Here is a 27,994-nt window from a genome sequence, read left to right on the forward strand (position 1 = left end):
ACTTTCTTCCTTCAGTACGCTTTGCAAATAAACCTTTCCCTTGTTAAGTTGAAGAAGTTGTTTGTCATTGTTCATAGAATTGTGTTATTTTATTTTATTAGGGAAATTCCCTAAAATGGTGACTCCGTCGTGATAACACATTTCCGAACAGACACTTCTTTCGCTTTTTAACAGGGTAAGGCGCGCATTTTAAAAACCAGCACATGGTTTCCAACCACACACATAAACAGACAACGGATTCGGGAGAGCACATTTAAAACTTAAAAAAAAAAAAAGACGTTATTTCCCTCTCTTCCTTATCGTTTTTTTCCCGTTATATATATATATATATATATATATATATATATATATATATATATATATATACATTATAAACTAAGGAGCATACAAAAAAAAAAAAAAAAAAAAAAGAACCTTCACGAAGTTTTTCCGCATTAGCACTCTTCGGCCAAAATGTAAGTACTTAAAGAGTTCATTTATCTTCAGGTTCACACACATTTATAAAAAAAAAAAAAAAAAAAAAAAAAAAAAAAAACCCATATTGTCCACATTTTTTTTTGCTTCACGGCTCTTCCTGATATAATTTTGTTTTAGCTTTATTTCATGGTAATTTTGTTTCTTTCTTCTCCTCCCCCATTAGCCTGTTAAAATTTTTTTTTTTTGTATTTTCTCCATATTTCTCCTTTCTTCTCCACGTGGTCCATATTCGGCGTCCTTTCAGATTTCGGATACATTATATATATATATATTTTTTTTTAAATATTTGGTATCTACTTTCGGTAGTGACGATGACAACGTTGCCTGCCTTCGCTGGGGACGTCCGGGTCTGGTTTGCTCAACTCTAGTCTTATTTTGCGGCGAACAACGTGTCAGAGCAAACGAAGCTGCACATTTTATTCAGTGCCTTCCCCGCGTCATTGACTCCTGCGGTCAAGGACTTAATAACGGACACCCCGTTAAACTCCACTTACGATAGCATAAAACGGGAGGTGCTACTACGGACGTCCGTGTCGGCGGAAAAGCGTTTTCAAACGCTGGTCCATGACGAGCACTTAGGTGACCGCAGGCCGACGGAACTACTCCGTAGAATGAGGGAACTGGCAGAGGACGTCCCTCCTGACAGTGCCTTAATTAAGCAGCTCTTTTTCTCAAGGCTGCCGGCGCAGGTAAAGGCCATACTTGCGCCAATGTTTGAAAAACACACCGTCGATGTAGTAGCAGCATCGGCGGACAAGGTCATGGACTTTGTGAGGGGGCCTACCACCGCGGCGATTCCACAACAGCCTGCTGAGGTACCCGCAGGCACCGCAAATGTAAGACAGGATGCTACATCGGTGGCTATACTAACGGCCATCGAACGCCTCACTAGAGAGGTGAGCAAGCTCAATATGGGCAGGTCGCACTCACCCAGACGCCGCTACAAAAGCCGCTCATCTTCCCCGCACCACCGTCGCCGTGCAAACATGCCGGGACTATGTTTTTATCATAGTCGCTATGGCGCTGAAGCACGGAATTGTAAAATGCCCTGCACTTTTAACAACCAGGGAAACTAAATTGTGGAAAGACGAGCACGGCAAACTTTCCACAAAATGCAAATAACCGTGCCTATTTCGTCACTGACGTAAAATCTCAAGCACGTTGCTTGGTAGACACTGGCGCTGTTTGTAGTATATGGCCACTTAGGCTACTTAAAGAAAGGCCACCAGTGTCATTGATAACACTGCAAGCGGTGAACCATTCACCTATCCCCACGTACGGTCAAATTTCACGTTCTCTGGACTTGAATTTACGGAGAGACTTTACGTGGGTTTTCACTGTAGCAGATCTACCGTACCCCATACTAGGCGCGGATTTCTTGCATAATTTTAATTTAATGGTCGACATGCGCAGACGCCGGCTGATAGACGCTAGCACGGAACTTTCCGTCCCTGGCTCGTTATCTAATGCCCCATCTATCAGCCCGGTATTTTTCATTGCCGCTGCAAATGACCCATACCATGAGGTGCTACACTCCTACCCGGAGTTAACCAATTTAAATTTTGTGGTGAGCAAACCCACGCACACCACAAAACATCATATTGAGACCACAGGTGCTCCTGTGTTCTCACGCCCTCGTCGCCTTCCTGTGGATAAACTTAAAGCAGCGAAGGCAGAATTTAATCATATGCTACAGTTGGGAATTATACGCCCCTCGTCCAGTCCTTGGGCTTCCCCTCTGCATATGGTTCCAAAACGAGACGGAGATTGGCGTCCAACTGGGGACTATAGACGACTCAATGCCATGACGGTACCTGATCGTTACCCAATCCCGCATATTCAGGACTTTGCTTCCTCTCTGCATGGTTGTAAGACTTTCTCTAAGCTAGATCTGGTTAAGGCTTACCATCAGATCCCGGTGAATCCGGCCGACATACCCAAAACTGCGGTTACAACCCCATTTGGAGCGTTTGAATTTCTTACTATGCCTTTCGGCCTACGTAACGCTGCCAGTACTTTTCAGCGCTTTATGGATGAAGTAGTGCGTGATTTAGATTTCGTCTATAACTATATAGATGACATTCTCGTGGCTAGTGCCTCACCTGAGGAACACGTCACTCACCTCCGCCTACTTTTTGAACGGTTTCAGCAATACCAAGTGAGGATTAACCCTGGTAAATGTGTTTTCGGTGTTACGTCACTAGTTTTCCTGGGCCACATTATCAGCCCAGACGGTATATCTCCGTTGCCGGAAAAGGTGAAGGCTCTACAAGACCTTCAACCGCCCACTTCACTTCGCCAACTTAGGCACTTCCTTGGTCTGTTGAATTACTACAGACGCTTTATCCCACACTGTGCGGATCTCTTAGCTCCTCTTTCCGACCTGTTACGTAACAGGAAGAAGAAAAACGAGCAGATCTCACTTAATGAGATCCAACTTAGAGCATTTGCTGAAGTGAAAAATAAACTAGCGACGACATCTTTGCTGGCACATCCTGTACCCGATGCCCAGTTTTCACTGGTCGTTGATGCATCGGGCACAGCTGTAGGTGCAGTGCTGCAACAGCAGCACCAACAACAGTTACAACCTCTAGCATACTTTTCGCGACAGCTGAAACCGGCCGAACAACGTTACAGCACGTTTGGCCGCGAACTACTGGCAATGTACCTCGCAGTGAAACACTTCCAACATTCACTCGAGGGCCGACAATTTGTGATCTACACCGATCACCGTCCGCTTACATACGCACTGCGTGCTAAGCCGGACAAATATTCTCCCCGCGAAACACGTCATTTGGACTTTGTTTCGCAGTTTACTAGTGATATCCGACATATCGCGGGTGAGCAGAACGCAGCAGCAGACGCATTGTCTCGCCTGCCCATCAATTCTCTGTCCTCACCATCGGATATCGATTTGCAACAGATGGCCTTGGACCAGCCAAGTCTGGACACGTTGGATCCATCGTCACCTGAATTCGGGACTTGCAAATTCGCATATCTGCCCGTGCCTACTTCTGACACGCAGATCATCTGTGACACCTCAACGGATTCACCTCGACCATTCGTTCCAACGACCCACCGTAGAGTTGTTTTCGACACTCTACACAACCTGGCACACCCCGGACGCAAAGCCACAGTAAAGCTGATTACAGCTAGATTTTTCTGGCCTAACATGAGGCGTGACATCATTGCTTGGTCACGTTCCTGTGTATCCTGCCAAAAATCAAAGGTGCACGAGCATATCCGCGCACCCCTTGGAACATTCAGCACCCCAGACGCTCGGTTTAGCCATGTTCACATTGACTTGGTTGGACCATGGCCGGTCAGTCAGGGATTCACTTATCTCCTGACCTGCATAGACCGTTTCACACGGTGGCCAGAAGCCATCCCACTTAGTGACATTTCGGCTGAATCTGTAGCGCGAGCCCTTATATCAGGCTGGATATCGCGCTACGGAGTTCCCACTACAATCACCACTGATCGTGGTGCACAATTCGAATCCCACCTATTCCGGGAACTGTCCAAGATCCTCGGGATCACTCGCATTCGGACAACAAGCTATCACCCTGCTTCAAATGGGATGATAGAACGCTTCCATCGCCAATTGAAAGCTGCATTACGCGCTTACCCTGATCAACAGCGATGGAGCGAGTACATACCGGTCATCCTTCTTGGCTGTCGGGCATCAATCAAGGAGGACCTGGGATATTCCGCAGCCGAACTGGTCTATGGAGCACCTCTATCGTTGCCAGGTCAGATGCTGACCCCGATAGAGGATATATCAACTGACACAGCTCTATATGTCAACAGACTACGAGCTTATCTCAGTAAGCTACCGCCGATGCACCCTAGGGAACAGACCATTAAATCTTTGGTTCCGAAGGACATAGCGACATGGACTCACGTGTTCCTTAGAAAGGACGCAGTAAAAGCCCCCCTAACTCCACCTTACACTGGCCCTTATCGCGTGCTTTCACGCACTGATAAAACTTTTATCCTAGACATTAGTGGTAAAAAAGAGACAGTATCGGTAGATAGGGTAAAAAGAGCCTTTCTGGACACATTAACACCTGAGCCACACATTCCTCCAACATACACACAGCATAATCATACACCTGAGGTAAATGTTCCACGTGAGAACAATTATGTGACCACTACACGTAGTGGTCGACGGGTACATTGGCCGAAGAGACTTTGCAAAACAGTGTATTTCTGTTGAAAAAGAACATTTTTTCTTCTCTCCTTTTTAGAGCAGAACGTTTTCTGCAAATATTCCAACTTTTCACAGAAAAGTAAGAACATTTTTTTCTGCAAGAAAATAACCTAAAGAGACGGACATTTCTTATTGTATTTTTCTTTCTGCTATTTGTTATGCTACCTTTCTCTCTGTCGGCTTTCAGCCTAAGCAGGGGGTTATGTAGCAGACACAAATGGACCCCTTTTCTTCTCGCGCATTCGCTTCCTCTGAGTGAGTGATGAGGCGCTAGACTGTCCAATCTGAGGACTTGCGCACGAATACAAATTGACCCCTAGGGACCAGACAGCTTCCGGTCCCAGAAGAAAACTCTCTCTTACGCTACCAGCCTTCGTCGGGGCTAGACGCCTGTTCTCTTCGCTGCTCCTACTAAAGGTATTGACGACAGCCGCGGGTTGTAACTACCTCGTAAGGCAGTGGAGACCCGACTCTACTTTCTTCCTTCAGTACGCTTTGCAAATAAACCTTTCCCTTGTTAAGTTGAAGAAGTTGTTTGTCATTGTTCATAGAATTGTGTTATTTTATTTTATTAGGGAAATTCCCTAAATATGTACATCACAAAGATTTTTCTGTATTTTTTTTTATAGTTGTAATTCTAAATATACAACAAATTTTATGTTTATGCTTGGAGGTATAAACATTCCGATTTCTTCAGGTGTTTTTCTAAACAGCTTTCGTTAAAAAAAAAAAAAAAAAAAAAAAAAAAGAGTATATTGTTCTCTTAAACTTTTATTGTTTAAATAATTTAACTTTGTCCATTTTATTAAGAAAAAAAAATTGAAATAATATTCTTCACTCTCTAGTGAGCTTTGGAAGATTGTCAGCGAAAGAAATGCAATTGCTAAAAGATAAGCATCTCTTTATTTCTAGTCGCCACCTTGAAAAACCACTTGCAAATGTGACTGTTTCACTCGCAATGTACGTTTCTGAATTTTTGACATGAGGCTTGATTATTTGTATTATTTGGAAAATGACAATCAAGATAAGAACAATAGTCCAATAAATCCAACTAATACAAGCAACCAATCCTCATCTAAAAAATTCAGAAACATTTTACATTAAGTAAAAACATTAAAAGCTTATCCAACTAGGTAGCAGAGTAACTTATCTTTCTTGCCTTTGGTAACATTTATTTGTTAATATATTTGGTTTTTGACACTTTGACTCTGTAGATTGTAAGCAAACCCCAAAGAGATGTGGATGAGGTAAGAAAAATCCATAACCTACATTCAATGCCATCTTAACACAACCGTCAAACTGACTTCTTTATTTAAGAAACTATTGTTATAAACAGAGTCTTACTTTTATCTATAACATTTAGAGTAAACATGTTCTGCGACGGTAGATTTTATCAGTTGAAAATTTGTATAGAGATGATCTTTATAGGATTCACAGGAAGATTATTTTTAAATAGCACAGAATGCGGAAAATAATGGCAACTTGGCAAACAATTTGCGATTACATGTCTTCACAGATATTGGCATTTCAAACAAGAACAACTCTTGATAATGACACTTTCAAAGCTTCTATGAACGTTTCAGAATTTTTTTTTTGTTTGACATTTACAGTTATGGTGTTCTATATTATTTTTTATTCTTTTTCACCCTCAAACAAGGCTTATTGCCACTTGGAATGCAAGGAGTTACTATTTGGGATTGTGTCCAACAGGGACTGTGGAGAGTTGAGCAGCAAGATATCTGTTCACATTACATTTAAACTTCTGCAGGTTAGGGAAGTAGGAAAACGGAAGGGAATTCCAATTATTGTTATTATTTCTTTTTACTCATGTGCACCTTGAACAAGGCTTATTGCCATCTGGAATATAAGGGTTACTATTTGGGATCGTACCTAACAGGGGACTGTGTGGAGTTCAGCATCGAGATGTCTGTTTACATAACAGGAACAGGGAGGAAATTCCCGAAAGCAGGAAACACTGAGGGAATTCCAAAATCTAGCAGTCCGAGGGAAGAAACTATTAGAGTAGAAGACTTTCCAGCATCTAGGGATCTCAACCGTAAAAGGGTGAAATTTTGTTGCTTGTTGAGTTAGTCAGGGGTATGTATATCGAGAGGACACAAGTGCTATGAATTCATCAGAGCGTATTCCCTTAAAGATGTAAAACAGGCTCAGGGATGCAACACTGTGGTCATGGAACAGAGGTTGGAGCTTGGTCAACAATGTGGGACCTTTAGAATCCTATTTTATGCTGAAAGTGTACATAGTTTGTATATAACTGATTTGTAGATTTTTGGCAGAGTGGCACGAGGTGGGTCAAATTATTGCATTTTTTGTGGACCATTGTTTTGTGAGATTTTAGCTGGTAAAAATAGCTGCTAAGGGATCAAAATTGAAGAAAAAATAAAGTGTAAGTCAACTTAAAGTGCTATTCTATGCATGCACAAATACACATTTATATGTTAAAGTCTGTCCGATGATGACTCAAATGGTAACATCTAAGGATGGAACGCTAAATGTTTTGGTTTCCGTTTTAGCTGATGGCACCCAAGTTATATATTCTTTCGTTATTTTACTTTTGAAACCATTACTATATCTTGGGTACAATTTAATCTTATATATAAAACCCACTATGTCTGTGTGTCGGGCGCCATTCTTTCAAAATCCATCTCCTCTAAGACAGCAGCATGAGGTGGATCAAATGATTGCATTTGTTTTATTGAATGTTTTATAAATGTGATCTTGTGTCTACTTTTGTGTGATACGGTCTGCACAAATATACATTTATATGTTAAAATTCATTTTTAATTATTTTTTATTAGTGTGATGATAGCTCAAATGGTAACAACTAAGGCTAGAGAGTGATATATTTTTGTTCAATTATAGCTGATAGCACCTAAGTCATATTTTTATTACTATTTTTATTTGAAATCATTACTATATGACGTGTTCGATGGAAGAACGACGCAACGGCAAAAGTTGAAATTTTGAGATTTTTGTCATAAAATGCATAAAATATCCAAGAATCTAATCATAAAAATAATCATTGCTGAATTCAAAGTATATATGTGAAAATAAGTGTTTGATATTTTATATACGCCTGTTGAAATGTAGATATTTAAGACCATAGATTTTCTTCAAATCAAAATGATAAAAACTCTGATGAAAATGACATTTTAGGTAACATCTGTATCATGAATACATTAGATATTATCGCAGCAAATTTTTTGTATATTTATATAATTTATCATAGATATATCAATATCTTCAATATAAAGTATTTTTCTGTTTTATATTATTTACTGCAGTGACCTCTATATGGTTTATTTCTTCCATTACACGATTATTAAACCTCATTTAAAGGCTCAAAGAATTATCATTATGCTCCAAACATTTAACCTCTTTTTTTTTTTAAAGTATCAAGTGGCACTTACATCATTCTTCCACCGAACACGTCATATATTGGATGCAATATAATAATCGATAGAGAATTGATTATATTAATATCTGCATAAATAATAATATCATATTTAAGCATATTTTATGATCGGGTAATGCCAGGTGGCCAGCTAGTATTATATTTATGGTATAATCACGACACACCATCATCAAAGATCATCAAAGTTAAGCATCATTGAACCTAGTTAATAATAAAATGGGTGACAATTTGAAAATACCAGGTGCTGTATTTGCTCTCCGCTTATCTTAGCATTGTTTCTAGTCATCTAGGATTTCTCCTTGCCACTGAAATTGAGCAATGTCAACTCAGGAAAGGAGTTGTTAAGGATTACGCAACTGTTACTTCACAATTCAATAGGTGTCTTCAATCATCCCACAAAGATGATTAGATGGTCCTCATCAATCTAACGGACGAACACCAACTCCATGAAAATATCTACTTATGACGGAAACACATATTTTGACATTCATACATACATATAGGTTATTGTTAACGCACACCCAAATATGGCCATATATTCAAAGTCTCTTGTTCTACACACATCTCCTTATACTGTCCATATTTACTCTTCCTTTGATATCAATAAATTTAAGCCTGTCTTTAAAACTCACTTTAAGCATTCATCTCATCATTTTCATATTTCTCTTCATGCAACACATATCCTCAAAATTTCTTCTTCACTTTAAATATACAAACTACAAAAGGAAAATTTATGTTTGAGAAACACGAGTTGAACATCGCCTCTCATTATCGTTTTTATGGAGATCACTTATTTAGCCTATTAGTTTTGAATATATGCTCTCCATCTAAGGTAACAAAAAATAAAATTGAAATAAAAAGTAATCACTGAAATTCAATATTACACAAACAAACATTTTCAGTGCATCCTTAAGTCTCTCTACATTGCTCTATATTCGACTGAGAAATAACCAAGCAGATGAAGATTTCCGTGTCTGATCTGTCTGTAATCAGAGTAAAAAGGAGACAGATTCTATTTTTTTTCTCTTATTTTGTTCATATGCATGATTAAATTACTTGATATGTGGATGCGTTATTTTGTTTGTATATTCAAGGATTTCATGTTCACATATTGTTAAAAGGGTCAATCATTGTTTGTAATAATCTAAGAAAATAACACTGGCTCTGAGCACTCCTCCTTGATGCATGCATTGCATAACTATTGCGGCCTTAAAGGGCTGCAAGGAAATCACATGAACAGAAGGTAGTTAACAAATCATTGTATTAACAGAAAGTACAGAAGTAATGAATTGATACTTTGCACTTGTGTTGCTGTTAAATTCCTCTTTTAAATCAGCTAAATACATTGTTGTTTTAATGTAATGATCTAAGCAGCAGTCGCCAACTACGGTGTTATTTAATACATGCACCCTTTCCTCCTTGATAAGCTCTATTTTTTTTATCCTCATTTATTACAAATTTGTTTAAGTTTTTTTTTCATTCCAGGTTTACTTACATTTTCTCATTCTTTTCTTTATAAACAAAAGCAAGAGTTAATTTGTATTTTAGACACTGCTGGATTATCGACTTATTAATTATTTTCTTTTTGAAACTTATATTATGTTACATGCTTATTAAATTATAACCATGTCTCTTTTTAGTTTAGATACTGAACCTTACAAAACAAAAAAAAAAACAAAAAAAATCTGTGGATTTAGAAGATAAAAATATTTACAAAACAAATTTGAATGTAATGGAGTTGAGGCAGTGTCGGATCAGCAGTATATAATACAAGGCATTATCTTACTAAACCTAAATTAAATTTTTTTTAAATAAATATTAGCCTATTTATTTCTTAGAATTAATCGTATATAACGATAATAATATAATAAATAATGGTAATGATATGTAAATTTTTCTTTAAAATCATCTAATTACATTGTTGTTTTAATATGATGATCTAAGCAGCAGTAGTCAACTTCAGTGCCATTCAACATGTATTTTTTCCTTCTTTGTTTTTATTTTCATTTATTACAAATTTGCTTTTATTTTTCACTCCAGATTTACTTATACATATGCTTACTCATTCTTTTCATTATCAAGAAAGCAAGGGTTAACTTGTAATTTAGACACTGCTGGATTACTGGTCCATTCATGAATACACTATTCATAAAATTTTCATTATCTTAAAAAGCTCCTTTCTCACTCTAGAACATGTAACGATCATAATTTATGATTGTATATGTAAGATATAGTTCAGTAATATTTGTTGATCTATATACAATAATACACACATACAGATAATAAATGATATCTGGATTAGGTAAAAGCAATGTATACTTTCAAACTAATTCATAAAGAAGAAATAATACTTACATCATATGCTCCTGCCTTGATCTGTGCATATAACCTATGTTGGTCTTCATCCCAGAATGGTGGATAACCAACTAATAGAATATATAAGATAACCCCTAAAAAGAAAAAAAAAGTTATATATTAAAATTACCTTTATATGTTGTTACATTACTTACATTATCTTATTGAACAAGATTTCATAAAATAAGAAAGAAATTGTATTCCTGAATATTTAAAAAAAAAAAAAAAAAAAAAACTTAAAAAAACTTATTCAATAAAGAACAAAAATAATTAATAAAACAGTGAATAGTTATCTCCCTGGCAACTTAAAAACCAACAAAAAATACCCCCCCCCCCCAAGAATTTGGTGAAAGAAATTTTTTAAAGAAGTTTTGCTTGAGAAATCCTAGTTCTTAACAGGAAAATAAATTCATTTTGTTTAGACAAGATTGGCTGAAGTTTTTTGATGTAAAATAGTCTCCAAAACACTGAGTGGATAAGACAATCTTGATTTTAAAACAATCCTTGCTAAAAATCTGTCTATATCCTAAGTTGCCAAATAATGTTGAACTACAGCAGTCCCATGCTAGTGTTCGGTTTCGAATTTGGTAACTCAAGATTGTTGTTTGTTCTATACCTAAAGAATACTTGTTGGTGAATATGTTATTTAATTCTACTATCCAATCTTAGGAGGTTCAACCTATATATTTAGAATCACATCACATAAATTGATATAATAATACATTTTTCTGATAATTAGATAAGTAATCTCCTCCAACTGCAATGCACTTGTTGTACCATTTCAACAACTTCTGGAAAACCCCAAGGAAGTCCTTTTGTGTGAGCGTGTCAATGACCCTTGTCACAGCCTCTTTCATCTCCTCAATTGTCTCATAATGATAGCCTCTAAGCAAAAGTTATAGGGAGCAAGGTCTGGACTATAGGAAGGATGAGGAACTATCTTGATGCCCATCTTGCTCAGATAGTCTGTGACAAGGATAGAGTTGTGGATTGGTGCATTGTCCTGGTGGAAATGCCACTGATTCGATTTGAAGAGTGCTGGCCTCTTCCAATAGAATCTCCTCCTAAACTCCCTTAAAACCGACACAGAATTCTTTGTTGACAGTGCATTTAGATCATGCCTGTGCTGTCAAAAAGAGATCATAAGTTTCTGAGTGGATTTGCTCTGTCTAGCCTTCTTGGGTCTGGAAGAACCAGCATGCTTCCACTGGGAACTCTGTCTCTTGGTCTCTGGGCCATGGTAGTAGATCCAATTTTTATCGCAGGTCACCAGAGCATCAAAAACTGCAGGATCTGAATTGATCAGCTCAACCATCCCCCTGCTTGACGTCTTTTTTTCTAATCTTTCCTGAGCACCCTTGGGACAAACTTTGCACAAATCTTCTACATTTTCAGTTCCTTATAACTAATTGTGTTGACAGTTCCCACACTGACATCAAGCTGTGTACTTATTGTCTCTATAGACACACAACAGTCCTTATCCAGGAAGTTCTTTATTTAGTCAATCAACTCTAGTGTTCTGACTAATGGATCATCTAGTATTGTTATAAGAATAACTTTTCATACACTTAATTGAAAAACAATATATAGAAAAAGTCTGCATTAATTGTATTTTAATACACGTTGAAACAAATCTTGTCACTTGCACACTTTAGTTTTTGAGGACAATTTTTTTTGTTTTCATTTTTAAAGACTGGAACAGGGGGAGACAATTGAAGAAGTTCTTAAAGTTTTCCAATAATGACTGTACAAAACTATTTATAAATATTATGCTTATTTTATTTTATATGAAAGTTAAATTTTGTAAAAAAAAAAAAATTTTTTTAAATTTTAAATCATACATTTTCATATAATGACAACTTTCATTGATGCCAGAATTTTTTTTTTCTTAGAGAGACTGTTCATTAAAAAATTTGTTAAAAACAAAAGTCATTTTCAACTACTGACGAGTAACCACTCTCATTCATTTCAAAAAAATATAAAAAATACCTGTTGTAATTTTATGTTCAAATGGTGTTATCGTGTTAATTTAGTGTGTTTGTATTACTTACTAAATTATCCAAAAATTTTCAGAGAAATTCTTTAGAATACTTAAAGAACTTATTGAATTATATTTCCTTGTTCTAAGGGACAGTCTTTAAAAATGAAAATATTGTCATCAAAACCTGAAGATTTTATTTATACTTACCACATGCCCAAATATCTACAGGTTTTCCATATGGATCTTTTCTTAATACTTCTGGTGAAAGGTAACCAGGTGTTCCAGCAAAACCTTTAAAGGGAGAAAAGCAAGAAAATAGTACATTTTCTCACATTTAAGTATAAGGAACTAGAAGAATACTCGTCCCAGGATAGGGAAAATCATTTTCGAAAACAGAACAATTGTGCACCACTTTTATATTGTCTTACGAGATCAGAAAGAAATGATATTTGTCTTTAATATCCGTGAAATAAATATAGAGAAAAGTTGCATTACCATGGCATCGCAGTTAAACACTTGATCTAAGAGTCAAATTAACCACATCTTTGATACAATGTCTTTATCTATATGACTATTAAGAATTAAAACTTTGTACAAGATTAGAAACTAATTTTATGCAACTTTTAGTGTTTCTTTTCCAGTTTCATCTGTATAATTATAAAACTCTCTGGACCATCCAACCGTGTTTGCTAGAATCTTGTCTCAATCAACCAATTCCAGCTTTTAAAAAAGGGTTGACAGGTGAACATAATATATAAGTGTAATGATTTAAGTTAAATTCTGTAGATTAAAATATACATAAAAATATATTCAAGTTAAGAATTTAATGTTTGAAACTAGGAATATACGGAGAAGAATTATATTTATTTCCTTAATCCATGGATTATCAGAGGAAATGAAATGCAATTAGCAAAATGTTCAGCTATGAATAAACATATATTTTGCTTATCAGCACATATATTGAAAATGTTATTTAAAAGTTTTTTTAAAGTTTTTTTTTTAATATATTCCTAGTTTCAAACATTAAATTCTTAACTTGAATATATTTTTTATGTATATTTTAATCTACAGAATTTAACTTTCATCATTACACTTATATTTTGCTCTATTTTTAAATATTGAACTTTACCTTCTTGGCTAGGATCGTCCTGAAAATATTACCTCACTGTAATATCTAATAGGACAATTCACTTGATTTCTATTCTGTGATTTATCCCATATATATATATATATATATATATATATATATATATATATATATATATATATATATATATGCATGCATATGGGCGTGGCTCAGAGGTTAAGGAAATAGGGTGGAGAGTTGTAGGATTTGGATTCGATTGTAGCTGATGGCAGCCAAGTCATATATATATATATATATATATATATATATATATATATATATATATATATTAGTTTTGATCTCACTAGTATATATTAGGTTCAATATAATAATTGATAGATAATTGTCTCTATAATAATACATAATCTGCATGAATTAAAATATTGTATTTAAGACTAGGCAACACTGGCTGACCTGCTAGTATTTTCTATTTTTAGCTAACCAAATAACCTACTTATAATAATGTGAATTAATATCTGTAAGAAAAACGTCAGTCATGTTTCTAAATTTTGGGGATGACGATTAATAATTTGTTTTATTTGGATTCTTTGGACTACTGTTCTCACCTTGAGTGTTATTTGCACAATGTTTCAAATGATGTAACTCCTGATCTTCTTCAGGTGTATCTTATCAAACTCGGGAATCTTTATGTCAGACTCTGTAATCTGTATGAAATTTCAAACAGAATTCTTTATTTAATCTTTGCAGACCTGTACCATAGTGGATAAGTAATTGATAAAATTCAGTTGTATAATTGCACTTCTCTGGAGGTTGAATCCTCAGTGCAAATTACTTGACTTCTACCCTGTCATGGCTGACAGAACAATGGCATGGATTAAATAAAGAGTTCCATTTGAAATTCTATGCTGATTCCTAATTTCAGCAGAAAGATTCCAGAGAGTTTGACAAGATACATTTGTAGGAGGTTTTAGGTTGCACCGATTGAAACATTGTGAAAATAACACTCATATCAAGTAATCGAAAGAATCCAAATAAGTCGTGATAACGTATAAAAATAAATAAAAACCTTTTTTTATTGATTTTTATGTGCATTTATACTTTTCCCATCAAGTTATCGATCACATGCATTTGACATTTTTACTTTCAAGAGAAAACTTTTTTTAATTAAAAATGGAGAAAAAAGTATTTGAATGTTTACTAACATAATTTTATTTTAATAAGAATTTTCTATTTGATACGAGGGACCCCAGATTCATATGGTACCATACATATTTGCTCATGCCTATATATGACACTTGCTACTGTAGGATTTTGAGAGCCTCGATGTTTATGTATTTTAGTCAAACTATTTTAGATCTGGAGAAGTAAAACATGTTTTCATTTTGTATCCCTATGCTGAACTCCAAAACATAGTTGGATTTTTTTTTTTGGTCAAAAAGACAAAATATTTTTATCTGATTGGAGGTCGTGTGGATAAAGCATTTGCCTACAGTTTCAATATTTTATTTTATCTTTCAGGGTTCAAATCTCACAATAGGCAATTTTTTTTTTTTTTTGTTACAGAGTTCCAGTTATTTTTTAGCTGTATCTATCATCATCATAAATCCGAATAATTTGTTTTCTAAAATTAAAAAAAAAAAAAAGAAAAAAGGTACTTATGCATAATTTGAACCAGACATAACTCAGGGCCCAATCGGCTTTGCTTAGAACATGGTGTCAACCGCCGAGCATCGCCAATTATTAAAGCATAACAAATGCTACTCCAAAAAAATGAAGGAAACATATAAATATAATAAAACTACACCCCTCCCAACCCCAATGACCTACCGTAACAATTTGTTTTATTTTTTTTAATAAATAAATGTTTTTACTGGAACAACAAAGAAAGTGTGGTATTTAGCTTTTTCCTTTTGTTTTTGGACAAAAATAAAAGTTCCAAATGAAACAGATAAGACATTTTTTTGTGTGTGAATTTTTTTTTTTCAAAAGAAACTTCACCAATCGGATAACTTTGGTTTAAAATGGAGACAAAAAGATCTTGACCAAATTTCTGTCTCCACATAAACTTAAATAGGTAACTGTTGAGAAGCTCTCGGCTGATCCTGTATTCTTTTTTATTACGGTGTTTAGCTATTTTTTTCTTTTTCTTTTTTTTTACATAGGCATCACCACATTATCAAGGCCAAGAGGCCACTCAAGGATAAGGGTTAAAGAGTGTACAGTAGAAATTGGACAATATAGTAATCATTAGTAATGAAAATTTGGTAAATTTGATAACTTATATGGAACGGCTCATCAAGAACTTATTTACGTTAGACTTGAAGACAACCATATTGTAGTCAGCCGGAAAGTAGGAAAACGGAAGACAATTTCACAGGCGTGTAGTTCTAAGAAAGAAGCTTTGTTCATGGAATCTACGTTTAGGTTTAGGCACAGATAAAGAGTGGGGGGAATTATTGATAGTGTTTACAGCTAGACGAGTGTTTCTTGTGAAAGTTTGGCGAGGGGGGACCATAGATTGAAGCTCAGTCGAACACTTTCCATGAAAATAACGATACATCAGAGACAAACTCACAACATTTCTTCTGTGAGATAGAGGTTGCAAGGAAGAGAAAAGGACATCTCCTACGAGGGTACGAAGTCTATTTTGAACTCTAGCTTCCTTCCACATCGCCCTACATGATCAGTGGTTTCCTTGGTGTCAGGGTTGACGAAACAAAGACTGTGGTTCACCTTCTCCTCTCACTTCGCTATATGCTTTCCAGCAGCCTGACATGACCGTAGTCTCCAGCAAAATATACTATTTAAGAATAAGAAGGAGGGTTTCAGCGTTTCTATTTGGGACTGTGACGAGGAAACCCTAACCCTTCTCCATGGGGTCATAACCACCAATTACCCAAAGTGGCTGTAGTAGTTTGCCAACGTTGTGTTTTCGATGGTTGAATACAGATTCCACTATTTCGATGGTATGCCTCGGGCCAGTCACTAATCTGCCGGGTATGTCTGAGGAAATAATTATGGCATATGTCCTGTATAAAATGCTTTCAATCTGTTATGGTATGCGCAGACACCACCCCATATTCTCGCGTAACATTTTTATATGTTGCCATATCATAGGGCCACAGGTAAATAAATCATATTATGGTGGCGATCTGAAGTTTGGAGTGTTGGAAAAATGTGCCTGTCCTTAGGGAGGTCCACTGCCAGCATTGCATGAATGTGCACCTTCACCCACATCCATACTTCACAGATTTTGTGGCTATCATGCACTTCTCACCACAAGAAACGCAGTTTTTTTTTAAGCAATTAATTTTTTTTTTTTTACAATATGAGAGCACTTCTTCCGGTATCATCAAATACTTTTCTAAATTTTTTTGTTTACACAGTTTTCAGACAAGGGCTTCTTCAAGTGTTTGCTGCTCAGTGAATTTAATGATTTTCCAATTTTTACTTCGAAAAGTTCATCTGCCACTTTGCAGCGCATTGATTGGCTGAGTGACGTCTTACATCAGATCACACTCATGACATCATGTTCCAAGCAAAGCCGATCGGATGCTGAGTTATGTCTGGTTCAAATTATGCATAATTACCAAAAAAACAATAGATGAAAAATATAATGATATCATCATTACATTGGTTTACAAACTGGTCACATTTGGTATCTTTAATTTAGCATGCTGAGTTTCCAGTGTTTCTGTGAAAACTGAAGGTATCGATGGCTGATTAAAAAATAAGTATCCATTGAATATATATATATATATACATACACGCTAGTGTTGTTTTGGGGGATTGGAATCAACACGAAAATTATTTGCCTATTTTCCAATGCCCAAAAGGATTATTTTAGTTTTGTTGGTGTGTTTTTGTTTAAAACTTAATTTTCCATTGTTGATAATGATGAAATGATATTTTTTTGATTTTAAACTAGCAGCAAAATTAAAACTTAAAAGATCACTTGCATGTATTTTTGCATTTGTATCATGGGTTTTATAGTAATCTAAAAAAAGAAAAACTCTACAGCTAAATATTCAAAGATTCTAAAAGAATTGGAATCGGTAATTGTATCAGACACAGGAAAAATATTAGAATCGTCTCATAACTAATTTATGCTGTTGAAAAATTAATTGAGCACTCTTGGTATTTTTTCTCTAACTACACAGACACGTGTGCATGTATATATATATATATATATATATAATAATTAAAAGGTAATTAGTAAAAAAAAACTGAAAAAAGTGCTCAATACTATTGTAGAACAAAGATATATATATTTTTTTTATTATTACCGTTTTACACATGTTTCCACTATCGGAATCGATTAAACAATCCAATAATTTCATCAGACCATACAGATTTGAAAAGTTTGATGAAATTACCAGATCGTTTAATCAATTCCGATAGTGGAAATATGTGTAACTAAGCAGATAAAATGGTAATAATATATATATATATATATATATATACACACACACACACACACACACATATATAATCTTAAGAAGCTTTGATTCTTTTATTAAAAAAAGATAAAATAAATAAAATACAGTTTAAATTCTTAGGGATACTAAGTTCAACATATCGCAGACTTAGCACTCAAATAAGCCAACTTACATCTAGTAAATTCGCAATTATAAAAAGGGAATTCAACTATATAACAGCAAAATAAAAAAACGAAAATTTAACGTAAATTGTTAAACAGAAAACAGAGCTCACCAGCTGTTTATCATGTAGCTGTTTCAGAGATTCAAATGCAAGACAGTTGTTAAATTTATGGCTCTCCAGTGAAAAATATGATTTCCCCAATAACAAAATGTAGAGAACATCCAGTTATTATTTCATTAATATATAAATTAAATTTATATATATATATAAGTTAATAAATAAATAAATAATAATACCTTACTCTTAAGAACTATTTTATGATATGTGAGTTAGCATATAAAATTATATAGGAAAATATGCACTTGTATGTGCGCATGTGTGTGTATATATATATATGTACTAGCATGGGTGCCCGGCGTTGCCTGGGTGTTTGGAGGTGTGTGTTGAGCAAAAAAAAAAAAAAAAAAAGTGGTAGTAGGAAGGCAGGCTTGAACCCGTACCGCGAAGGAGGAAAAGAATGTGGAGAAAAAATGTGACATCTTTGCTGTTACGACCACCGCCAAAACGGAAGTAACGTAGGTTTAAATTAATGCTAGACAATCAAAAAGAGGGGATGACTTTCGAAAATATCGGTGAAAATAGCGACCCATCCCTGTAGAAAAGTGCCCAGTTGAAGGTGAAGAAATTAATGTTTTTAGCCAATTTTTCGGTATTTGTTGTCTGAAAGGTCAAGCTTCAAAACGATACTGATCTTGTGAAAATCCGTCGTCTCTGTCGAAAGTTTTAATCAGACATGATACATACATACATTTAAATATTGGTAGCTCAAATTTTCGATCCAAACTGATTAAAAAGCTTGCCCTATCTCTGAATACTCTTTATGTAAATTTTCAAATGTTTAGACCAGAAATTGTCTGAGTAATTTGGTAGAAACCACAGAGGTCAAATTTTTTAAAACTTTGACCCCTATTATGACCCCTTAACATTTGTTTTGGGTTCAAATCAAGTTAAGTTAGATCCATGTCCAAGGAAACTATTGTTTAGACCCAAAATTGGCGGAGGAGTTTGGTAGAGTTCTCAAAGGTCAAATCGCTTAATTTTGACCCCTTAACAGCCAAATTTCTGGCCGAAAACGGATTACAAAGATTTTCCCAAATCTCACTACTCTGTATATCAAATTTTGAGTCTGTAAACTGAAAATTGACAGAGATATTGTGTAGGGAAATGCACACAGACACTTTCACTTTTATAGATATATAGAGGTCTTTATTATAAAGTGAAAGGAATATATTTTTCTTTACTTCCTGTATATTGTTCTCATTAGCAATTTGATTATGAATAAACTTTGTTATACTCCTACATGAAATATTTAAAAAGAATTGTCATACATCTCTCAAGTAAGAAAAAAAAGAAAGAAAGAAATAGTCGGTATCTAAGTAAATAAGAATAATAAATGATCAAAGAGAAAGACGAACTTTTTTCCCTTTTGTCAAGCATTATTTGATGATAGGATTTAAAGAAGAGACAACAACGACAGACAATTGATGAAACATGTTTCACACAACCAATCAATGTTCATGTTGTCATTAACAAGCATGTCATTTCAAAGACATCCTAATGAGAAGTGAAAGATAAAAAGACAATTTGATTGCCTTGTCTTTTTTTACAGCCAACATTTTATAAGTCAATATCAAAGCTTTTATGCCTTTTGTCGATTCATATTTGTATATAAATAGAATCAGAATAGAATATGAACAAAACTTCTTCGCAAAGAATTCTCATCTAAGAAACACATTATTGCAAAACTGCTTTCCTGCAGTCTACAACATAGTCATCTTCAAAGCCAAATGTCAAGAGATTTCTGTCATGTATCATCTCCATGATTAACCAAGCCAATAAGAAAAACTCTAAAAAAAAAGATTATCTTCAGTCTGTAGTGGAATGAGTCTGTAAATGGTTGGTAACATTTAATGCTACTAAGACTAAGCTTTTTTCCTTTAACAACTACAAAAATCTTTCTCAACCAACAATTGCCATGACAACAGCCTACTCGAGAGCCCATCTTTTAAACTCCTTAGTCTAACATTCACAAGCAACATGAATTGGAACAAATACATTGAAGACATTGCCTAGGCTGCTGCAAAGCAGGTGGATTGCCTCTATAGTGCTAGAAAATTATTCACACCATAGAGCCTCCTATATCTTTACAAATCCACAATTCGCCATACCTGGAGCATCTACTACTACTCTTTCACTTTTAGATAGCTGATAGAATTCTGGAGCTTTCTATAGGACTAGCCTGGGTGCCTGGCGTTGCCCGGGCGTTTGGAGGTGTGTGTTGAGCACAAAAAGTGGTAAGTAGGGAGGCAGGCTCAAACCCATACTGTGAAGGAGGAAAAGAATGAAAAAAAAAAAAAAAAGTGACGTCTTTGCCATTGTGTCTATCTCCACCAGAAGTGGCAAAGGTTTAAATTAAGGCTAGTCAATTGAAAAGAGGGCATGACTTTGGAAAATATTGGCGAAAAAAAGCAGCCCCTCTTTGTAGAAAAGTTCTCAGTTGAGGGTGAAGCAATTAATGTTTTTAGCCAATTTTTCGATATTTGTCGTCTGAAGGGTTGAGCTTCAAAACGATACCGATCTTGCAAAAATCTGTCGCCTCTGTCAAAAGTTTTAGGTAGACATACAAACATACATGCATACATTTAAAAAGACAGGTGAGATTTATATTATAGATGGAACGATAAAATTGTCACCCTAGAAAAGACAATATGATTCCATTTTCATTTGATGAAAACCGGTTTTCTTTTTTTGTTGAAGACCATTGGCCAGTTGTGTAAAAATCCTAAGAGGGATAGGAGCCTTCTATCATGCCTGAAAGTGACACAATGTTCAATGAGCAATATTGGAGATGAACCGCTGTACAACTCAAACCTTCTACTGATCCAAGTTATGACAACAGGACCATTTCCAGCCTCCTGAAAATGCATTGCTGGATTGCCACGAATAACAGAGACATTCCCAGGGTGATGAAAACAACCAGCCACAGTTATAGATTCTTTGGTGTGGTTTCAAGTGAGGGCCACATCATGCGACCTCAGATCTTTGATGTCAACTTGAAATCAACACTAAAGTGTACCTGAATGTGCTGGAGAGTGTGGTGATCCCATGGTACAATCAGGTGGCCACTGGCAGACCCTTGGTGTGGCAGCAGGACTCGATGCTGCCCCACAAGTCCAAAAAGACCCAGGCTCGGCTTCAGAATGAGTGCTACAACTTTGTACTCTTCTTTCACTGCCCCCCCCCCTCCTCATCCGACCTGAACCCGCTGGATTACTTTGTTAGGTCATATGTTGAGAACATCATTAACATGACCTCCCACAACACCAAAGCCAGCTTGATTACCGCCATCCGCTGAGTATTCGTCAAGCTCCTGCCAGCGCTTATGGAAAAGACTTGCTTCCAGTTCCAGATCTGTATTGAGATAGTGATTGAGGCTGAAATGTCAGCTCTACTACATAATCAAGTTACCTGAATTGATTTTTTTCAATAAAAGTTTTAAAATAAGGCTGTAGCGTTGTTTTCTTTGGGCCAACGAATTTATCATTCCGCTCTGCATTAACATAAGTAATCATTTGTAAACAGAAAAATATTTAGTGCTTATTTAGATTTACATTTATTTAAAAAAACAAAAAATACACAAAAATCTTAATGATGCATGTACAAAGATGTCATATTAGAAAAATCATGTAAATTGATCAAGCATTTTTTTTTTTTTACTAAAGAAATAAAAATTTACGATTTTTAAGGATTTTAATACTAAATGTATTCATTATAAGGCTGATTTATATCTCAGTAGTTTGAATTAAGTTGTCTTCTTATTTATGTTAAATCAAAAAACATGGTCGATACAAAATTCTACATCTCACTTCATCATAAAATCTGACTTATTTTTAGTTAAAAAAAATTCTTGGATCAATTTACATCATTTTTGGAATATGACGTCTTCGTTCTGTGATGAGTACATACATTATATAGATTTCTCTGTATTTTTGCTTTTTTAATATGTATAATTCGAAAGAAGCTTTTTTAATACGTATAATTCGAAAGAAGCTTTTTTAATACGTATAATTCGAAAGAAGCTTTTTTAATATGTATAATTCGAAAGAAGCTTTTTTAATATGTATAATTCGAAAGAAGCTTTTTTAATATGTATAATTCGAAAGAAGCTTTTTAAATATGTATAATTCGAAAGAAGCTTTTTTAATATGTATAGTTCGAAAGAAGCTCCAAAAATTTCAGTGTCAATATTAAAGAACAGTAACTCTGAAACTAATACCAAAATTTATGTTAGAGTGACTTCCCCTTGAGAACCGTCTTCTGTCAATTTAATGATTATCTTTAAGTAAGTCATGTTTAATAAGTTATTATTCCAAACTATCAGCGGGAAGGGTGACCTTGCTGGTTGTAAAATATACTTAAATATATTTTAATTTTTTATACATGCAGATTTCGTATTCATTATTACAATTCTCTATTGAATATTATATTGTACCTTATATATAGTACTTATTCCAAACGTAAAAATAAAAAATGATTTGAGTGTTATCAGCTAGAATTGAAACCAAAACAATTAGCGCTCCAGTTGCATTCCTCATCTAGCACTCCAGCCGCTTTCCCTACCGTTTGATAGACAAATAAGAAAGTTTTAAAATTAAATCACCTTTAGTTATGATTAGTTTTCCACATGTGCAAAACTAATAGAAATATGTTGCCCAGTTGAAATGAACATTTTGCATATCAACTTACCGACATATTTCTGTACGTGTTATTCATTTATCCAAATAAAGATTTTATTCATTTTTAACCATCCTTGGTGTATGATTACCATTTCCTGTTAATTTCAGGGTTATGTGACATTAGTAGTTTAAGAGTTTATCGGTTAAATATTTACACACAGCCACACATCTGTTTTATTTTATTCTAAATTAAATTTTGGTTAATGTTTGGAAATTAAAAAAAGTAAATGATTATGATTATATTATTTATGAGTTTCCTAAACAAACAAGAAAAAATACAAAAAAAAAAAAAAAAAAAACACGAGAGAGAGAGAGAGAATGTGAAAAAATATTAAAATAAAATTTAACAATGAAATAAAAACAGACTTGGCCTTTTGCCCTTGGCTCTCATTTTGTAATTCCTAGTTTTTTTTTTTATTAACCTGGCCTAATCAATGAAATTGTACATATACTTTTTGTACAAAAAAAAAAGAAAAAAAAAAAAAGAAAAAAAAAAAAAGAAAAAAAAAAGTCAAGCCACTGGGAATAATGTAAAGTAGATTTTCCATACAGTGAATGCGGTGTTCTGGTGATTGAAACTAGTTTAGAGAATAGACCAGGTGAACGACAGTGGACCTCCATTCCAATCCCATACAATTTTTTTCTTTGTAAAATTTTGAGATAAATAGATCCTTAGCCCATAGGAGCAAAGGGTAGTATCTGTTTTGATATTACATTTCATCTGTTTTTTTTTTTATTTTGTTCTTTTTACTTGGACAAATCTTTGTAGACTGAGGTAATTTTAAATATTGACCCAAATCATTTTTTGGGGAAGATAAATTTTTCCCACGTTAAAAGCTAATCTCATGTTTAACTCTGCCCTCGTGTGTAACGTTACACATGTAGACTCAACACATTGTTGCAGAGTATGTTGCAAGGAACATAGGACAATTAATAACTTGACTCCTTTTTTTGTAACAATGACATTTATTTCTTCATTCTCTTGCTACACGTGACTTCTTGTTACGGCTGTGACATCACCCACGTCTCTAACTTGATAGTCTTCTCGCACATGATCTTTCTTTTTATAGCCTTCTTATTTTTCCTTACAATGATGTCATTTCGCTTACAGTTCAGTATTTGCATATAGCTGCCATACGTGCTTTGTTACACATAAAGAAGCAAGTAAATAGAAACACATTCCATTCAGCTGCATCCATGATTGGACCGATTAGAATATCTTTTTTCTACAGAAAGTATTAAACCCATAAGTTGCATACATCTGCTCATAATAATAATGATTGCAAATAACTAGTTTCTTACTCTTAGACAGGGTTAAAAAAAAAAAGGGGGTCTCAAATCTAATAGGTCCCATACTATTGACCAAACTCCAACCTCTGTCCCATCACCGTAATGTCCCATCCTTATTCCTGTTTTTACAAACACTTTAATTGAATGTGCTTTGATGAATTCATAGCACTTGTATCCTCTCAATGTACATACTCCTGGACAAGCAGCAAAATCCCACCCCTTTACTGTTGAGATCTCTAGATGCCAGAAAGCCTTCTAATAGCTTCTTCTCTTGGACTCCATATTTCCAACTCCCTGACTGTATTAATCTGCAAAAGTTTAAATGTAATGTCTACAAACATCTCACTGCTCAATTCCCCATAGTTCACTGTTAGACATGACACGTGTAATTTTATCATCTAAAAAAATTACATTTAAAATGAAAATATGCAAACACAAGAATCATGTGTTTGTTATATATTATTTTTTCGGAGCCTGTGGCACAGTGGATAGAGACGTTGAATATCTACGGTTCCAGGTGAGCATTGTCTGAAGATAGCTGTTTCAATCCTACTCAAAGCAGGCCGTAGGATTAGTTGGCCAAAACATGATGAGACAACAACAACTATGGAAGGTAGTAATTACTGAGGATACAGTTAAGAGACTCAGCATTCCTATCCTGTCATGGTTAACCACCTACAGAAGGCTAGAGGAATAGTTGGCTGAAATGTGATGAAGCAACAACTATGAAGCTGAGGATGATGACAGTCCAATAATAAATAAATATGTGTTTGTTATTGAAATGCACAAAGATTCTAGAAGTGCATAGCTTTTAGCAAAAACAAAAATCGTCGATATATTATTTAATTGAAATTCATTATTGAGATGGGTATTATTATTAATTTATTTATTGTGGACTATTATCTTCATCTTTTTCAGCTGTTGTTTCACAACGTTTCAGCCAACTATTCCTCTGGCCTCCGTCAGGTGGGAACCGTGACGGGATAGGAACTCTGAATCTCCTAACTATATCCTCAGCAATTACTTTAATTCAATTTTAATTTAATTTGAAAATGGTCTATTTAACAAAAATAAGATGTGTTTTTTTTTTTGTGGCAAACGGATTTTAAATAGAACATAAAAACACATTTTTTTTAAAAATTTAAATTAAAAAAAAATTTTTTTTTTTTTTTTAATTTAAATTTAAAAAATAGAAAATATATTTTTTTTAATTTTAAGAATTAAAAAAAAAAATAAAAAGATGAAAATATGTATTATTTGGACTATAATTCTCATAACATTTGGCCAATGTAACTTCCAACTTTCTTCAGATACATCTTCTCAAACTAAACCTTTTATTTATTTCACGAGGGTAGACTGTTCTCATTCTGCCAACCAGGACTGGGTAGACGTTTTAAGTAATTTTTATTCTATTGTTATTATCGCCTGTAGTGAGGATTGAACCTTCAACCTTCAGAAGACTGTCATTTTAAGATTTTTACTTAACAGATTTATCTGTTGTACTACAAATTCAACAAGATGCACGTGACGAAGATTGAAGGTTACATTGTCAAATAAATTGTGAGAATAACATCTAAGATGAAAAAAATAGTCCAAATAATCAAAATTATCAATCCTCATCTCAAAAGTTCGAAAACATAAGATGACAATGTGTTTTGTAGTGAATTACTTACTTTTCTGATGAGGAATTCATAAAACTCACCCAAACACTGGAAACTGTTCTTATCATCGACTTGGATTGGTCAGCCTAACTGCAGTGTGTCCTGAGGTTATGGGGAAAGGGAGGAAAATCTGAGGAACGGGTGGATCTGATTGATTTACACACTGGATGAATAAGGATTTAGGATGGAGGATGAGAATGGACAGATATGACAAGAGCAATGACAAATTACCAATTAAAACATGCACAACAGACATTCTCAGTTCACTAGGAAATTAAATGAGTTTGTGTTCATTTTTTAAATGATTAGACAATTGTTTTGGAAAATTGTTTTTCACAATTTCAGGTGTAAATGGATGTTAAAATTAAATTATACCTATAATATACTAGCTGGATGCCCGGCATTGCTCGGTCGTACAGTATGCTTAAACATGAGATTTTAATTTATGCAGATTGCATACATATTATTATAGAATCAATCCTCTATTGAATATTATATATTACGAGGAATAATTTGGCCGGTGAACTAATTAACAAAAAATAAAATAAAATAAAAAAATAATAATGATAATGTTGTTCATCAAATTCCATCTGTGTTTGTTTACAATATCATGTCAGCTGATATTTGAGCTTGATGAATGCCCTGGAAAAGTCACTTCTGATTAATGTTTAGTTTTAAAATATGCAAACGAATAAATGATTTGCAGCGATTTTAAATGGTACCACTTCTTTTATTGTAAATTGAAATCACTATTAAGAAAAAATTAAAATAAAATGGTGAGGTACACCTGGGCTTGAACGGAGGATTATTCGATCTGTAGTCACCTATATCTCCAGATGTCAATAATTCTGTTCTTTTTAAGAAGAAATGATTTGCTAAGCCTTTATTATCCCCCTTGCTGGTATAACCAAACATTCCCCTGTAAAAATTCTTTTTTATCTATAAGAAAGAAAGACTATTTTTAGGATCGGATTTTTAAAATTTTTGATACTTATCAGATAAATTTCTGTACAAATCATAGCGAAGAACACTGCAAGATATATAAATTACCTTTGTGTGAAATTTGAAAAAGATAGGTTCTGAAATGGTTAAGCCTATGAGAAAAAAAACTTTCACACAAAGTGACTTTTATATAATAGTAGAGATAATCTGTTATGTTTCCCATGCGGGTACTTTTTTTTTTTTTTTTTTTTTTAAATAGACAAATGCACACATTTTTTTAAATAAATATTTTTGTCAATATAAAAATATTTTCGTTAATGTTTTCTTTGTCTAAAGAAAAAGACATTTCCTATTTTTTTTTAATTTTTAAAAAATATTTTTTTCTTTTTTTAACTATTGTTAGAGGAAGAACCGCCCCCCCCCCTCGCCCAGATAAATCAGAATACTGCATTTGTGTTTTAAAATTTAAGTTTCAGGAAAAACATGACCTTGAAACAATTGCTAAACTACTTTGCTATGAATTTCTTCCAGAACTAAACAGTTATTTTCAAAAATTGCTTTTCATAAAATTAGATGTTTATGGATATTGTAAAACCCATAATATTAATATCATGTGTTTTTTTTGTTTTTTTTAAACTAAAAAGTTTTTTTTAACTAACTTTGCGATAAAAATTCTTAAAATGTTGTCAGAAAAATTATATCATTTCTTTTAACAGCATCAAGCTAAAAAAACGCGTAGGTTAATCTAGCCGCAACTAAATTTATAAATGATAAAATGCATTACCCCCCCCCCACTCCAAACTAAACATATTGCCATTTAGAAAATAAGGGGATATTATTTAGGATCGTGTCTAACATCTGAGCAGCGGAATATCTGTTCACATTACAAATTTTGTAGGTTAGTACAGTCAAGGAAGCAAGAAACATGGACGGAATTCTAAACTCTAGCAGTCCAAGCGAAGAAACCGTTAGAGTGGAAGTCTTTCCAGGACCTATTAAATTTGAGATTCTTTTTTGGACCATGTTTAAAAGTGAAAGACTAATGGTGGATACATCCACTCAGATGTGGCAACAACACACCATGCATGGGCGAGTGTACATACAAGTATATAGTTATGCCTCACAATTTTTGAGATGAGGATTAATAATTTGTA

General features: G+C 34.3%; 1 protein-coding gene across 32 annotated transcripts in view; it reads right to left on the bottom strand.

Moving 5' to 3' along the window:
- Nucleotides 1–27,994, bottom strand: part of LOC145265633 (calcium/calmodulin-dependent protein kinase type II delta chain-like) — a 705,488-nt gene that overhangs the window by 330,996 nt on the left and 346,498 nt on the right. For all 32 annotated transcript variants that reach the window (XM_080121704.1, XM_080121699.1, XM_080121701.1 and 29 more), the window contains exons 8-9: nt 12,670–12,753; nt 10,482–10,576 (exon numbers count right to left, since the gene is read on the bottom strand). In XM_080121704.1, coding sequence (XP_079977830.1) covers nt 10,482–10,576; nt 12,670–12,753 — 179 coding nt within the window. The remainder of the gene's footprint in view (nt 1–10,481; nt 10,577–12,669; nt 12,754–27,994) is intronic.

The sequence above is a fragment of the Euprymna scolopes genome, chromosome 40 (genome assembly GCF_053919585.1).
Source record: "Euprymna scolopes isolate OS-2025 chromosome 40, ASM5391958v1, whole genome shotgun sequence".
NCBI lineage: Eukaryota > Metazoa > Mollusca > Cephalopoda > Sepiida > Sepiolidae > Euprymna > Euprymna scolopes.